The sequence below is a fragment of the Callorhinchus milii genome, unplaced genomic scaffold (genome assembly GCF_018977255.1).
Source record: "Callorhinchus milii isolate IMCB2004 unplaced genomic scaffold, IMCB_Cmil_1.0 Scaffold2, whole genome shotgun sequence".
Lineage (NCBI taxonomy): Eukaryota > Metazoa > Chordata > Chondrichthyes > Chimaeriformes > Callorhinchidae > Callorhinchus > Callorhinchus milii.
Window position 1 is genome coordinate 91,227,781 of NW_024704743.1, and position 16,010 is coordinate 91,243,790.

The window sequence follows — 16,010 nt, forward strand, 5'->3', positions numbered from 1 at the left end:
GATATTTCAAAATTCTGAACTATCCTTCATAGTAAAACCATATTTATTTGTAAACTGATAAATCTTAACATTTCTGGTTTCTTGAAGATAACAGTAACTTATTTTTATTCATTTCATGGCATCAGCTCCTTTTGTTCTCTCCTTTCTTGTATTCACAGGCTATTAAAGACATATCTCAGTGACCTTATCAAAAAATTCAACAGATTATAATTCAATTAAGATAAGCAACAGTATAGCAAATAAACTTTGTTTTTCTGATACAGAAAATTGCCTTTGAAGCATCAATCAGACATTTTACAAAAGCACTTTTTGAAAGATGATTTTGTTTGGTCAGGAGAGTATCTTACACATGCGGAAACCCATTGCCATATTTAAAAGCATCTAAATCAGGCAGGGTTTCACATACATATGCCACCTAGGAATGGACATTCCCTGCGACTGAACTCTTCAGTCTTCCTGGAGAGACAACCCTCCTAAAGAGTATCAGACACAGGTTGGCAAGAGTCAAGGCTTGTGTACCTCAGAGTGGAGTTAAATCAGCTTAAAACACATTCCTTGCCATTGAGACTACTGGCAAATTTTCTGCTGTTTATCCAGCTAGAACCATCCACTATTAGGGTTTTGGCTTTCAAGGTTAAACTTTACATTCATCAAAACCTTTAATTGCGCAAACGATTTTAATGCAGCAAATTTATTTTTCACCAATTCCATGTGCCTTATTTCTTTAGAAATCCTCACGTACAGAAGTTAATTCCATAAGCCTCCTGCACTTACAAATATATTAGATCATATCCACTGTGAATTCCTTGTGCACTATTTATTTCCTCAAATAATTCTAGAATATGTTTGATTCTAAATTCATGCTGACTGTCCCTGAGTGCCTTCACTCTACACGGAAAAAGACGAAAGTATTCCACAAAGCAATCTGCAATACTGATGCTTTACTAAATGGTTGTCACTTCCAGGTTTCATTGCTTTTTGAACATGCTTCTTACTCTCCATTTCTCAGGTGTAACCATTTACTTAAGGCAGAGTGGTCCAACCTTTTGGCTGCTGAGGACCGGATGACGGATTGAAAAACATCCATGGGCAGCATAAGCAATATTTTATCCTGAATGATCAGTCCCGGTGTGGGCTGGGTCTGAGCCCCTGGTGACTGTCTCCTGATTAGCTTGGGGCTTGGTCTCGCCTGTGTTTGCTCGTCGAACAATGAAGTTGTTAATGGTTGATGGGTCGAATGAAATCATCCCCGGCCTGGATCCCGCCCACAAGTTGGACCACCCTGACTTAAGGTGTTGTGAAAAAAAATATTAATCACCTATTTCCACAACTTCCAGTCCAAACTATATTTTGATTTCTTTCATCTCTTCAAATAATTCTCATTTCTAGATTGCTTTTTAATTGCTTATTCAATCGCCTACAAAATACAGTCACTAAATTTGTTATAGGTCCTTTCACCTTAGGAGGATGCCTCAAAGCACTTCTCAGGATTTACTCTAAGGTTTAGTGACTGAGTATTTTGTAGTGAATGCAATTTGCACACAACAATGCCCCATAAACAGTAATGAAGTGAATGATCAATTTTGGGGGATTGTTGTGCAGGAGACCAGGATAAACTTCTCTTTTTAAATAATCCCAGGTGATCACCAACTTGAACAGATAGATAGGTTTAATGCCTCAACTGAAGGACGGCACTTCCAACAATGCAGAGTATTCCCAGCACTGCATGGGAGTGTAAGACAAGACTATGCTAGTTCAAAGTCCCGATGTGGAGCTTCAACAACCAACTGACTCAGAGGTGAGATAAGAATGCTAAGAACTGAGCCAGACTGACACAGTAATATTGTCATGAAAATTATTACAGCTGTATCAAATGTATGGATATACACTTTGTCTAGAAAGGATACCCTTTGTAGCATATCCTTTGAGTCAACATTCTGATGTGAAAGGCGCTATATCAAATGCAAAGATTATATATTATTATCATCGTCACTCAGTTTTTCTTCACCTTTTCAGATTCAACAACAAATTATGTTTTGTGTCATTTTAAGAAATAGAAAAAATAAGACAATATTGTAGCTTTTTCCAGACTTAACTGGATTTTAAGTTTGTGACTTAAAAGTACAAATATTATTTTTCACATGCAATATCTTACCTTGTTGAGCTAATTCTTGTCCCCAGATCCTTCTTTCAGCTCTGAGACCATCAATCACTGATTCTTGGGCAGTTAGCTGTGAAATCAGTTTAGATTTTTCCAGTTTAAGAAGTTCGATTTGAACCGTTTTTTTCTTGTCTTCTTCAGCTACATGTTCCAGTGTTCGAATACGGCTCTACATTAAAATGGACAGAACTATAAGAGTCAGATTACTTACTGTGTCCTGAACCAACTGACTGATCTTGCTAAATGGCAGGGGTCAATCCAAACCAAACTTCCCACTTGACATGATGCTGAAGTCTCTGTTGGGGTACAAGTCTAGGTTTGCAGAGGAGATGAATGCTAGTCACTTGAGGAACAAAGTTTATAAGGGCGCTGTGAATAACAGTATTCACAGTAACTTCAATTTATAACCATTTCTGCCAGCAGCTGAATCCTTCAGTGATATTCTTCCAAAACATAACAAAGCAATCCAAAATAAAAGTTGCGGTAATAAAAATATCAGATAAATATAGCAACGCGCAATGAACAAAGCAAAGTACAGGAACATTACCACGAGAAGAAAGGAATGATTGCCCTTGTCCAGGGGATGACAGATGGCAAAATATGACTACTGCTAATGTAATCAATAACAATATAATAGACTTAGCATATCTGTGAACAGAGATAAAATGGTAGTTTAGTGTATCAATCCCATCTGCCATCAACTTAAAATCAGACCTGAATCATTCCCTTGAGACAATAAATGACGAATCATGGGTGAATGTTTGGGTTTGGTTTGTAATTACAGCTGATTGATGAACAATAAAAACAATCTAGCCTGACAATCATTGCAATGTAAGCCACAAACACATCCAGGATCACATCATTGCCGCTATTCATAATTCTCCTTACATCTACAGATCTTGCTCTGAGGTCTAAAATTATAAATCAGAAGCCAAAAGTTAAATCTGTGCTTTCCCTTTGTCAGTAATTATAGCGCTGTAGATATACGACATGTTGAACAGACACAGTGTTAATACCAAAGGGAGAAGTTACGACAGTAGAACTCTGTTATAACATGGCTGATTATAATCTAGGTTTATTTATAATGCAAGTCGGGTGTAGACCCCGATATTCGCTTACTAACGAATTCAAAATACACACAAAAAGTCATCCAAAATCCTGGTGGGAGTTACCTGTTATAGTACTGCTTGGGATTTTATGTTGATTTTAGGTGTCAGCCTGGCTCAGTGGTAATAATTTCGCACCTGAGCCAGAAGGTTGTGGGTTCAAGCCCCATGTCGGGAATTGGAACCACAGAGTCTAAGCTGACACTTCAATGCAGTGCTGGAGTGTGGTGCAATGACTTGCATTTTTTAGTGTCCTTCATGTAAGATATACTAGACTTTGGATACTTTCATGTTATCATCAACCATGTCTTTATTATGACTTATTATGACTTCATACAGGTTCTTCTTGCAAATGACCAAAGACAGACCAAGAAGCTGACTTCATGCATTTGGCTCAGATAACCTACACCAAACTTATCACTTCTACATCAATGTTGGCTGAGACTAATCAGGGCAGTAATGGGAGAAAACTGCATTATTATAGATGCTACCTATTCGATGAAATGTTAACCAGGGTCCCATTTATCTGTTCAGTTGGACGTTAATAATCCCATATCACTATTCAAAAAAACAAATTGTCCTGCCAACAATCCTCCAGATACAATTGATCATTCAACTCATAACTGTTTGTTCAATCTTCCTGTGCACAAATTGGCTGATGCAATTTTCTAAAAGAAAGATTATAGTTGACATTAATTACTGTAAAATGCTGTGAGACATTTTACTGTTATAGATGCTATACAAAAATAAGCTTTTTCTTTCTTGGAAACTTCCATCTCATACTTTACAAAACTTATCTGATGGTGTATTTGCACCAATCATGTCTGAAAGAATCATGCTTAGATATAATATGAATGGAGCCACTGGCTGCCATATGGCATCTCATCAACTGTAAAGACTTCTGAATCATTTAGTAATTTTTTTATGAACAAACTACAATTCAAAAGTAATTTCAATATTCACCATTCTAATGGTGCATCAATATCAAAAACTTCAGCTAATGTAAATTTAATTTTAGAATGCATTCTTTTTAATAAGATTTTTATATATCAAATTTGTTCTCTGTCAAAATGTTGAAGGAGAAGGGTAAACTCCATTAAATTTACCCCAAAGCAAAACACTATCCACTATCACAACATAAATGTATTTTGCCCTTAGGAAAATATTTTAGCTATTGTGTCTCTCTGTTTCTTTCCCCAGTTCTCTGGAAAAGAGGGAGACTGATTTAATGCATCATCCAGACATCCAACTAAAACAATTTCATTGTAAAAGTGATATGCCTACTACAAACAACACAAACTATTTTACCCTGAGTGAAGTAATGGCAGCATAACAAACACAAGGTTTAATTAAAATTCCTTAAAAATATTTTGTGCTACTGCTGCTAAACAGAATACTGCTGCAAAACAAATAGTGCTCCAAGGCACTGTGGAACATGTTGGGCACGCACACCCACACACCCAGAGGAATAGGGTTGGTCTCGAGACTCATTATTTCACTGATCACATCAATGACAACCAGTATAATGAGAACCTGCAGTTTGTGCTATCAAATTAAACAGAGGACGTAATGCTGAATTTAGCACTGGAAGCAAAATATTGCCAAGGAAACAGAAAGCTAAGATAAATCTATACGAACAGTACAAATATATAGTCTGTCAGCTAATTGAAATTAAATTAAAAAGGAACATCAAAACTCTAAGGAAAAGCAATATTTTACTTACTAGTGCAACTGGAATAACAGTTATAATTAAGACAAGGAAAAAAGAACTACATCATCAGCAAACTACATCATTTAGGTTCCATTTCAGCATCTGATCTGGCCATTTTATTCAATCCACAATCTTATCCCTCTACTGCTGAATGAGGAGCTGACCCAATTTTCTTTGAATCTTTCAATTAAATCAGTATTCATTGCACTAGGTGGCAGTCTATTTTACAAGCAGTGGCGAAATTTGCAGCTTCTTCACCTAATCTCTGATTTTCCCACAAAGTACATCAAAGCCTCCATTTTGCTATTCATATTATTAATATGTATATGAGCCTTAGGTGTCAATATTAATTTGTTTTAGACAATCAATAGCACTCTTCCCTCGGAGTCAGATATTGGAGGGAGAAAGAAGTTCCTTGCGAGCAGAGAAAGTACCTCAAGTAGTTTGGTTTACCTTAAGTTCCGAGGTTGTCCCCTGTTTGGATTTTGCCAGTTCAGCTATCTTAGCTTTCTGCTCTTTGACCATAGCAGTCAGCTCCTGAATCAATTTTCTGGATTGTTTCTCCTTCTGCTGTGACCGAGCAAGAGTATGTTTGTGGTCGGCTAGTTCTGCTACAACATGATCAAAGCCATCCTTTACCTGTTTGGTTTAAAAATTACAATGTGTTTATAGACCACACTTAAAAATTAAATATGCAGACATTACAACAGTACTTCTGTCGTGTTGTTTTCAATCTTGAAATAACTCATTCTGTATGCAAGTAGAACAGTATGGTGAACAGGATAGCAAAACTCTAATTACTGGAAGTTAACCTTAAAGGAAGAATATAATTCACTTCACAGGACAGCGATTGCATTTGGCAGGGGATGTGATTCAATAAGTATTTGCAATAAAATCAGAATGAATAATTTATTGGAATGTTTGATGGCATGACTGGGTTTATAATTTAGTTGGCATACTGTACCATGGCTTCTTGGTAACTTTTGAAATGCAGCTTAATTTAAGAAGTTTCCATCAGCTGCCCAGTGAAATGCAGAAATGAAAGCAGTTTACAGGTCATTAGACTGTATCATTCAATAACAGCAGAGCTTTTAATTTGCAAATGTTAAAATTGAAGGGACCTCTACGCCTTTAGCAAAAAGAATGAAATCAACCCCGGTTTATTGGAAAATTTACCTGAAAGTCAGCATTTCAACCTCACTGTTCAAATGTACAGTTTTGATCCAATAATCTCTAACCTACGGTACTCAACAGGTTTTATTATGTTCTTGTGTACAATAAACTCACTAGTTCATACCACAGGTGTATTATGATTCACAGCGAGTAAGCATGACTAAATAATGTAGGATATAATTCCACATCTAACCTCTAGGAAATAATTACTTTTTATAAAAAAATCAGTGCGTCTCAATTTTTATCAAAGTAAAAAATATTTTAGCTACTGGTAAAGGTATCAGCTGAGATTTTTCTTTTTAATATAGACTTGATACACAGTGTTGTAAACCAATGATCATATTTAGTGAAATGCAGATTTCTTTGACAAAAATGTATTCAGTTTAAAATAATTGTAAGAACCAAGATTAGAGCACTCGCTTTGCAAGTGAGAGACCTGAGTTCAATTCCAGGCAGGGCGAAATCTTGGGCAAGTTTCCTTACTCCACACAGAGCCCAATAATAATCCCTCCAAAAAAACATTAATAAATTGGTCATTTTCAATTCATGACTGTGGGACATTGCTGTGCACAATTGGCTGCCTCGTTCGGCCACAAATATATAGTCAATTCACTTTACAGTATATTCTGTGAAGCGCTTTGGGACGTCTAGAAGACGTGAAAAGCGCTATATCAAATGCAAGGATTATTATTATTAATTTATTACATTCACCTGGAGAGTTGGGAGAATAACCGTGCACTTTCAATGGAGGATGAGCTCTGTGTGCCATTTCAGTTGAAAAATAATTACCCTTGAATGCACAGAAGGTAGGATTGATGTCTCCAGGGAGAAATATGGTAACTGCTTCATCATTTAAAAAAAACTATACATTTATAAATAGGAGAAAAAGCTGTTTCGGCTCAACTCTGAACCAGTCTGGTTCAGTAATAAAATAATGAAGTGGAACTTTTGACTTGAAGAGTAATAGATTTGTAGAAGAAGAAACAGGGAGGCGATATTGAAACAGGTAGCATAATTTGTTCAATAGAAAATGAAATGTGTTTTTTGGAGAGGGATATGGGTGTAAATTAGCAGTGTTTTAGAATGCGCTTGATGTGATAATTATGAAGTATTGCTCATTTTACCTCTGTGACAAGATAGTCCATTGACTTTGATCTAATAAAAAGAGGCTTGTTGGGGTTAATGATTTTTTCTTGTTTCTAAAATTTCAGAAACTCATTATAAAACTACAATGAATGACACAATTTATGTCACTGCCTGAGATAACAAGAACAGACTGTAGGTACCTATGATCCCCTCAAACCTAATCAATCTCACTAAAAGTAGTGGGGATTTCACATGCCTCTGAGATTTGAGGTAAAGGACAACAACATGCACTTATATAACAACAACTTGCATTTATATTGTGTTCTTCACACGAACAGTGCCTCGGAGCGTTTATTCACACACATTTATATGTTGCACTTACACATCGAAAAAAATCTTAACACATTTCACAGAGGCAGAATGGGAATCCAAGCAGGAAGTCAGATAAGGGGAAGGAAACAGGAGGGAGGTGACTGAAGGCACAGTCTGAGATAGGTTTTTAGAAGGATTTTGAAAGCTGACAGGAAGGGTGTAAAGGGAGAGAATTAGGGAAAGAGTTCCACAGATCATGAACAAAGTGAGTGAAAGCTTGCCTACTGATAAAAGAGTGTAGACATGGAGCAGGCCAGATTGTTCAGAGTGGAGGTAAGGGGTAGGGGGAGTAGGACTGCAGGGAGTTCGAGAGCTCAGGGATGACAGCTCAGCCACCAATGGTGACCTGACGTGATTGGGGGATGTACAACAGACCTGTGTTAGCTGAGTGAAGAGGGTGGGGGTGGCAATAGAGTGGGGTACGAAAAGTCAGAAAAGTAGGGATATTAAAGAGTTTGTATATAAGCATGAAGATCGTGTAGTTTGGTGCAATTACCAGAATTGCTGTTACCAGATTTGATTAGAAGTTTCTCCACAGTAGGTCCCACTGTCAGATAGAGTATATCATTTTAATATGCGACCTAACTAATAAGAGGAGAAGTCATGAGAGGTGATTATACTGGTCAAGATCATGAATGTAATAAAAACAAAACACAGCTGGCTACTTCTGATTATTCCTTGGCTTAGAAATGCTTTGCGATTCATGTTTAACCTACTTTTCTAACCGTGGCAAAGACTAAAGAACTTCCTCCCAGGACTTAAATGGTTTTAAATTGCCATTCGTTGGATAAATGTTGCAGTTTCAATACATTACATGTAACAATGTAAAATATAAAATCTGAAATGTATTTCACTTTAATGTCGATCACATTGTTCATTACATTATCTCTCCACCTTATAGCACAAGTTAGAATAGATATCATGAAGGTCACCATTAAAGGCTTTTCAAGTTAATAATTTTCTCTCCTTGCAAACTAATTATAGTTTAGAATTAATTGTCAGTTTGCTGGGAACCATTATAGATAATGTGCAACTAATTTAAGTGCTTTGAATACTCAAGATTAGTTATAATCTGCAGCGAATATCCTCACACAGTATTGAATCAATCCTCAATCCCTTCCACTGCTTCTCCTACCACCTCAACCTTCAAGGTACTGTTCTTGACTGGTTCAGGCTCTACCTTTCACACCGCCACCACTTCGTCTCTACAAACAACTTTTCCTCCAGCCCCCGCACCGTCTTGTGTGGCATTCCTCAGGCCTCTGTTCTCGGTCCCCTCCTCTTCACCCTCTAAATGCTCCCCCTTGGTGACATCATCCGCAGACATTGAGTAAATTTCCACATGTATGCGGATGACACCCAACTCTATCTCTGTCTCCACCCTCAACTCCAGGATTACTGGCGTCCTGACCGATTGCCTGTCTGACATCAAGTCCTGGATGAGGGACAACTTTCTCCAACTGAACGTCAGCAAGACCGAGGCCCTGCTGATTGGCTCACACCAGTGCCTCCGCACCTCGGCGCTGGCAGCATTAGCCTCCACGACTGCACACTCAACCTCACTAAGCCAGTCAGGAACCTGGGTGTCTTGTTTGACCCTGAACTGTCCTTTCTTCCCCACATCCGTGCCATGACCGGAATTGCCTACCACCACCTCCACAACATTGCCAGACTCCGCCACTGCTTCACCCCTCAGGCTGCCGAAACAGGCTCCGTGACCCCATCACTCACACCCTCGTTCGACCACTAGTTCCCCATCCTTCAGAAGATCAAATTCAAGTTCCTCATCCTCACTTTCAAGGCCATCCATGGCCTTGCCCCGTCCTACGTCTCCGACCTGCTAACTCCCTACCAACCTGCCCGCTCCTTCCGTTCAGCGGGCTCCGGCCTGCTCCATGTCTCCCGCCCTACCAGAGGCGCCCGGGCTTTCAGCCTCTCTGCCCTCACACTCTCGAACTCCATCCCCCAGTCCCTTCGCCTCGCTTCCTTCCTTGCTTCCTTCAAGGCCGGTCTCAAGATCCTACTCTTCGATTGTGCCTTCCGTCATCCTCCCACCTCTCTGCCTTCCCTCCCCCCTCCCCTTCCCCAGGCTTGGGTCCTGACCCCTGACTGTCCAGCGCCTTGGGACGTCCTCCCGAAATGAAAGGCGCTCTATAAATGTAATTTTGTTGTTGTTGTTGAATAACCTGAATAAAGGTGTGAAAATAATGTGTGTAAGATTGAGCCAATTGTCATAAACTGTACCTTTTAATCAACTGTCCACATTAAAAAAAACTTTACCTTGAACCATTGCTCTTTGATTAATCTCAACACAGCAATAAAGCTCCATTATAATAATATAATAATAATAATCCTTGCATTTGATATAGTCTTTGAGATGTCTCAAAGTGCTTCATAGAATATACTGTAAAATATAGTGACTATATATTTTGTCGGCGAAACGCGGCAGCCAATTGCGTGCAATGATGCCCCACAAACAGTCGTGGATTGCATGACCACATTATTATTATTATTTTTGAAGGAATTATTATACAGTAGAATAGATATTTAACTCTACCCTGCTAAACAGCATTCAGTTGTTTTGACAAGACCCTGGCGGCAAGCTAGAAAAATGAACGATAAACTTCACTGGACCAAGATTTTAGATTCATAAAATATTTTTTAGCAATCCAACAAGGTTTTGACTGTTTATTATGTATGCATAGAAATGCCTATCATCCGTGCATACATATGAATGTCCTACATCACATAGTGTGTATGTGTGCTTATGCAAGGTGACTGGTTTTGACCGTGACCATAGAAATCAACCCACAGTATTCAACTCACATTATTTGACTAGTTTCTCCTCAACTATCGTTTCTACCCCACACCTGTGCCATGACCCGCTCTGCCTTCCCCCACCTCCACAACATCGCCCGGCTCTGCCACTGTCTCACCTACAGGCCCCCAAAAACACACTTTCATTACATCAAGGCTTGACTATGCAAACTCCTTGCTTGTCGGTCTCAACAACTCCCACCTCCATAAGCTGCAGATCATCCAGAACTCTGCAGCCAGTGTCCTCTCCTGCACCAGGCTCCGTGACCCTATCACCCTCATCCTCGCCTGACTCCACTGGCTTCCCATCACACAGCGAGGATACAGTTCAAGATCCTAGTCCTCATCTTCAAAGCCCTAACGCTGCGACCTCCTAAACACCTACCTTCCTGCCTGCTCCCTCCACTCAGCAGGCTCTGGCCTGCTTCACGTCCCCCGCCTCGCCCACCCCACCATTGTCGGGCGGACCTTTTGCCCACTCTGCCCCCACCCTCTGAAACTCCATTCTGCAGACCCTCGACCTCACGCCCTCCCTTGCCTCCTTCAAGACCTATCTCAAGACCCTCCTCTTCGACCGTGCTTTTGATCACCCTACTTCCACCCTGTTCTCCGCCATCCCTGATCCTGACCCCCTGCTCGGGTCCGAAACACTGACTGTCCAGCACCTTGAAATGTCCTTCCAATGTGAAAGGCACTTTACAAATGTAATTTTGTTGTGGTGGTTGTTGTTTTATTACATTGCTCCTCCAATCCTAATTCCTCAAATCCTGATTACTTGCTTTTTTTCCTTCTAAACCTAATACTATTTTTTTCTGCATTTGCTCATCTAATTCCCTATTAAGTGCCCTCAACAGACTGCAACAGCTTTCCTTGAATTTAACATTGTAACTAGGACGGTGAAAGGGAAGTTTTTCTCCCTAAGGGTTATCAGAATCTGGAATGGTTTGCCAGAGGTGGCTGTTGTTACAGTCTGTTGGGGACACTTAATAGGGAATTAGATAAGCAAATCACAAATCACGACCAGTCTCAAATCACGACCAGCTGCTCACTATTTATCCACTCAAACAGTGGCATTATGTTACAGGAATCAAACTGACTGACTGGGTACTGGAATCCAGCCACCATGAGTAGGTATTGTTTAATTCATCCCACCCCTTCCAGCCCCAAGTAGAGCACTGGACACAGTTATTAGCCTAGAATGCACTAACAAGCATGTCATTTCAGCTATTCTTTTCAATTCACCTCCCTGCACACACCAGCTTTGTAACTCATCCATACCAGCTCCACCGAGGAGTACACACACTTGGAATAAGGAAGTTATTCCACGTACAAGACAGTCTGTTGCCCAGGTCAAACCTTACAGTTAGTCCTTGATTAAAAATAATTTGTTCCATTGAGAATTACTAGGTCATTCTCAGGCACGCAATACGCCAGTTATTCTGCAGTTGACTCCTCAGAGTCCAACTTAGTTGGGACAAAACTACATAAAGAATATTTTATTCCAAATATTTCTCAGACCGTGTGCTAGAATGATTCAGTAAAATTGATTTTATAGTTTTTGGCAATTGAAGCCTACGTCCTAAAACAATGTCAACTATTTATATTTTTCTTAAATACTTTATCAGCGCTTTGAGACATCTTCCCGTCTTGAAAGACGCTATACCAATGTAATTTGTTTGTTGTTCTTTTCCCTATTACTCCAGATGGAATACTGTGCCCTGTGCAAATGTGTGGTGGTTATATTAGCAGGGAGGAGGTAAACTCGAGGGTTACGCAGTTTCAAGATGCTTTATCCAGAGTTAGCAAACCTTTATACTGGCAGCCATCTTTACTGATCTGCAAGATTGCAGTTAAAAATCTTTCTTTTAAGATTTAAACCATCTCAGATTTCAACATTTCAGCACAATCAATGAAAACATTTAACATTAATTAATCTGTCTCATAAAATCCAGATTGAAAAGCATCCTTTGCCTCAAAATATAATTTTATCCTTTATATTACCTCTTTAAATCGATTTGCTTCAATGGTGAGAGCCACGCGGAACTCATCCTCCAGATTAACGTACTGTTGGTTTAATACATTGATTTTTTCTTGATATTCTTTTAATTGTTGAGAGTGTCTTTCTTCTTCTTTTGCTAGCTCTCTGGATAAAGCATCTCGAAACTCCGGTCCACTCAGCGTAACTCTCGAGTCTACCTCCTTCCTGCATGAGAAAATATTTTTGCTTGGTTTTAATCATTTTGCAAAATATGCAAATAAAGTAAATATAGCACGAACTCTATCAAAACTATGTAAACAGTGTCTGCCACAAAACAACAGAAAATGCAGCCACATGTAATACATATTGCCACATCATAGCATCTGCAACCCGGACTGGCAAGGGAATACAGTTCGAATAAAGGCAAGGGATTAAACATTATACCGTGAAAATCACTACCCCAGCACAACATAGAGGTGACGAGTGTGTACTAGCCAGGAAAACAAAATGAGGAAAAAGTTATTTGCAAGAAATGGGGATAATAAGAAATAATCACAATGCTCTGAGTTGTGATTATCGATACTGAGTGGGCTTGCTTTGAAAACATGGCAAAGAGTGGGACTGTCTTGGTCAGTTCAAGATGTACAATTAACAAATCTAGCAGTAGTGTTTTCCTTTGGTTTTCAACGCGAAGAAGGAAGATATGATGCCAGATGTACAGACAAGACTGGAGAACAATGAATGGGAGAAATACAGAAATTAGAAATTCAGAGACATTTCGCCCTCAAAATACTGTATACAGTCAATTCCTTTTTACAGTATATTCTGTGAAGCGCTTTGAGAATTCTCGACAGTGATAAGGCGCTATATCAAATACAAGGACTAATATCATTATTAATAATATTAACATGACAGGAAGAATATCATAATGAAAGTATGGGGCAAGACAGAATGGGAATAGGACCAAGCAAAGTTGGATCCAGATCCTTTGTTCTCTAATTATCAGGGTCGAACTAGGACTGTGGGATGGAGTTCCAGAGGGTCGGTGTAGAGTGGTGCAAGGCCCGCCTGCTGATAGTGGGGCGAGCAAGACGGGGGACGTGAAGCAGGCTGGAGCCGGCTGAGCGGAGAGAGCGAACAGGGTGGTAGGGGTTTAGAAAGTCGGAGAGGTAGGGGTGAGCAAGACCATGGAGGGCTTTGAAGGTGAGGACCAGGATCTTGAACTGTATCCTCTGTGTGATGGGAAGCCAGTGGAGTCGAGTGACGATGGGGGTGACAGGGTCACGGAGCCTGGTGCAGGACAGGACACGGCTGCAGAGTTCTGGATGATCTGCAGCCTGTGGAGGGAGGAGTTGTAGAGGCCGACAAGCAGTGAGTTTGCATAGTCGAGCCTTGATGGAATGAATGCGTATATTAGGGTTTTAGCGGCCTGCGGTGTGAGACATGGCGGAGTTGGGCGACGTTGCGGAGGTGGGGGAAGGTAGAGCGGGTCATGGCGCAGATGTGGGGTAGAAAGGATGGTTGAGGGTCAAACAAGACTCCAAGGTTCCGGACTGGCTCAGCAAGGTGGAGTGTGCAGCCATGGATGGTGATGCTGTCAGCGCCTGAGGTGAGGAGGAGCTGACGGGAGCCAATTAGGAAAGCCTCGGTCTTGTTGATGTTCAAGTGTAGAAAGTTAGCTCTCATCCAGGACTTGATGTCTGACAGACATTATGTCAGGACTGCTATTTTCCTGGAGTCAAGGATGGAGGCAGAGAGGTAGAGTTTGGTGTCATCCGCATACATGTGGAAGTTGACCCCATGTCTGCGGATGATGTCACCAAGAGGGAGCATATAGATATTGAAGAGGATGGGACCAAGGACAGAAGCCTGATGAACGCCGCACGAGACAGTCCGGGGGCTAGAGGAGAAGCCGTTTGAGGAGATGAAGTGACATGAAAGGCTATACAAATGTAATGTTGTTGTTGTTGTTGAACCAATCAAGGACAGCATATTACATACAACTGGGCGGCCTTCTTTATTTGTGTGGCATAAGGTGGAATAAGTACAGTGTAAAGAATGACGTTAATCATCCAAAGGTTAGGAAATATAGTTTGATATTCTTTGAAAAGTTTTTTTTCTCAGTGGTCTTGTGTGAACCACATGATCCTCTCTATTCTCAGTGTATGAAGCCTCTTTCTAGATTTTAATTTCAGTTCTTGCTGACAGAGACAATAGGCTGAGAATAAGCAATGGACACCTTAAACACAATTAACAACCAAACTCCACAGCACTCTAAATCGGAGATAGATAGAGAAGGATAGTGTGAGCTTGATATAAACTGCATTCAAGGGATGAAGCCCATTATACCGAAGATTGATAATCTTGCTCTTTTAATGGTTTATCTTCTACTTATAAATGAATTACACCAAAGCAGTATAAAAATACAAATGGATAGCTCCCTAATTATATTTTAAGACCATCTTAGAGCACTGATGCGTCAAAATTAATATCCTTTGTGGCAGACGGATCCAAATATAATACTTGAAAAAAAGAAACTGACTCCAGGTAGCTCCCATTCAGTCTTGAGAAAGAGTTTTAATGCTGGCTCATGAATTTAGTAGATGAAGCAGGAAATTGTTGAAGTCTGACATTCTGCACAATGCTATCTTTTGCTATTTTTGTGTGGAATGACTAATGCTAGAAATCTCAAAATAACTGCAGGTCTAAAATTGATTGAGTTTATGAGCTACAGCCATTGCTAGACTCAGCAATCACCACAGCCATAGTAACTCAACAAACACAGATCTTCAGTGTGCTCTGTTAATTCCTGTATAACTGCCAAAGTGAAACTCTTCTTAAAGAAAGATTCAGACATCAGCCAAGCTAGCTAACTGATTTTGACTGGCATACAGGTATAGCACACAACACAGAAAACCCCTTAAGCTTCTAGTCCTGCCTGAGTTGGAGTGGTAGATGCTGAAGTTCTTGGTCAGGCGGAAATCTAATGCTACACACCCCAGGATTAGAAGACAATAAATCAGAAACTCTTTCATTATCATGTCATTCAAAACTTCCTTTGTGGCCTATGTCTACAAAGACTTGAATTCCTGACATAACCTAGGAGAACTGATTCCACCAAAAGCAATTGATACTCTTAAATTGTGTCAAGGATACAGATATCTGTATGGTAACTGCAGACAAATAGATTTCAATGGATCCTGCTTATTCTCTAGTCATGTGAGGTGGTATAGCGATAATCCAGTCTGAAAACGAGCTGTGGTATTTTCCTGCATCTCAAATGCTTGTGCTTTCATGATTCTACAAGCTTCACTACACAAATCTCACAAAGAGTTGTTCTCATCACCTATAAAAACAACAAATTGTATTTATAAAGTGCCTTTCATGTCAAGAGGATGTAAGCAGGCTTGTGAATCCTTCAATAGTTACACGCTCCTGGTGACTGCGCTGCTGGAAATATTCGACAACAGAGTGAACCAAATCTTAGCTTCAGAAATAGGATGACTAATGGAAGCTTCGTGGTGACAAACATTTTGACAAGAAACACGTCAACAGTTGTGGATTCTCAAACAAAATGTAAAAAAAGGCTCAAAAATGATGGATTGA

At 39.9% G+C, this 16,010-nt stretch overlaps 1 protein-coding gene across 1 annotated transcript in view; it reads right to left on the bottom strand.

The window, feature by feature from the left end:
- The window catches only part of lrrcc1 (leucine rich repeat and coiled-coil centrosomal protein 1), an 88,532-nt gene that overhangs the window by 11,940 nt on the left and 60,582 nt on the right, over window positions 1–16,010 (bottom strand). The window contains 3 exon segments of the mRNA XM_042332480.1: window positions 2,156–2,330; window positions 5,432–5,617; window positions 12,428–12,629. Coding sequence (XP_042188414.1) covers window positions 2,156–2,330; window positions 5,432–5,617; window positions 12,428–12,629 — 563 coding nt within the window.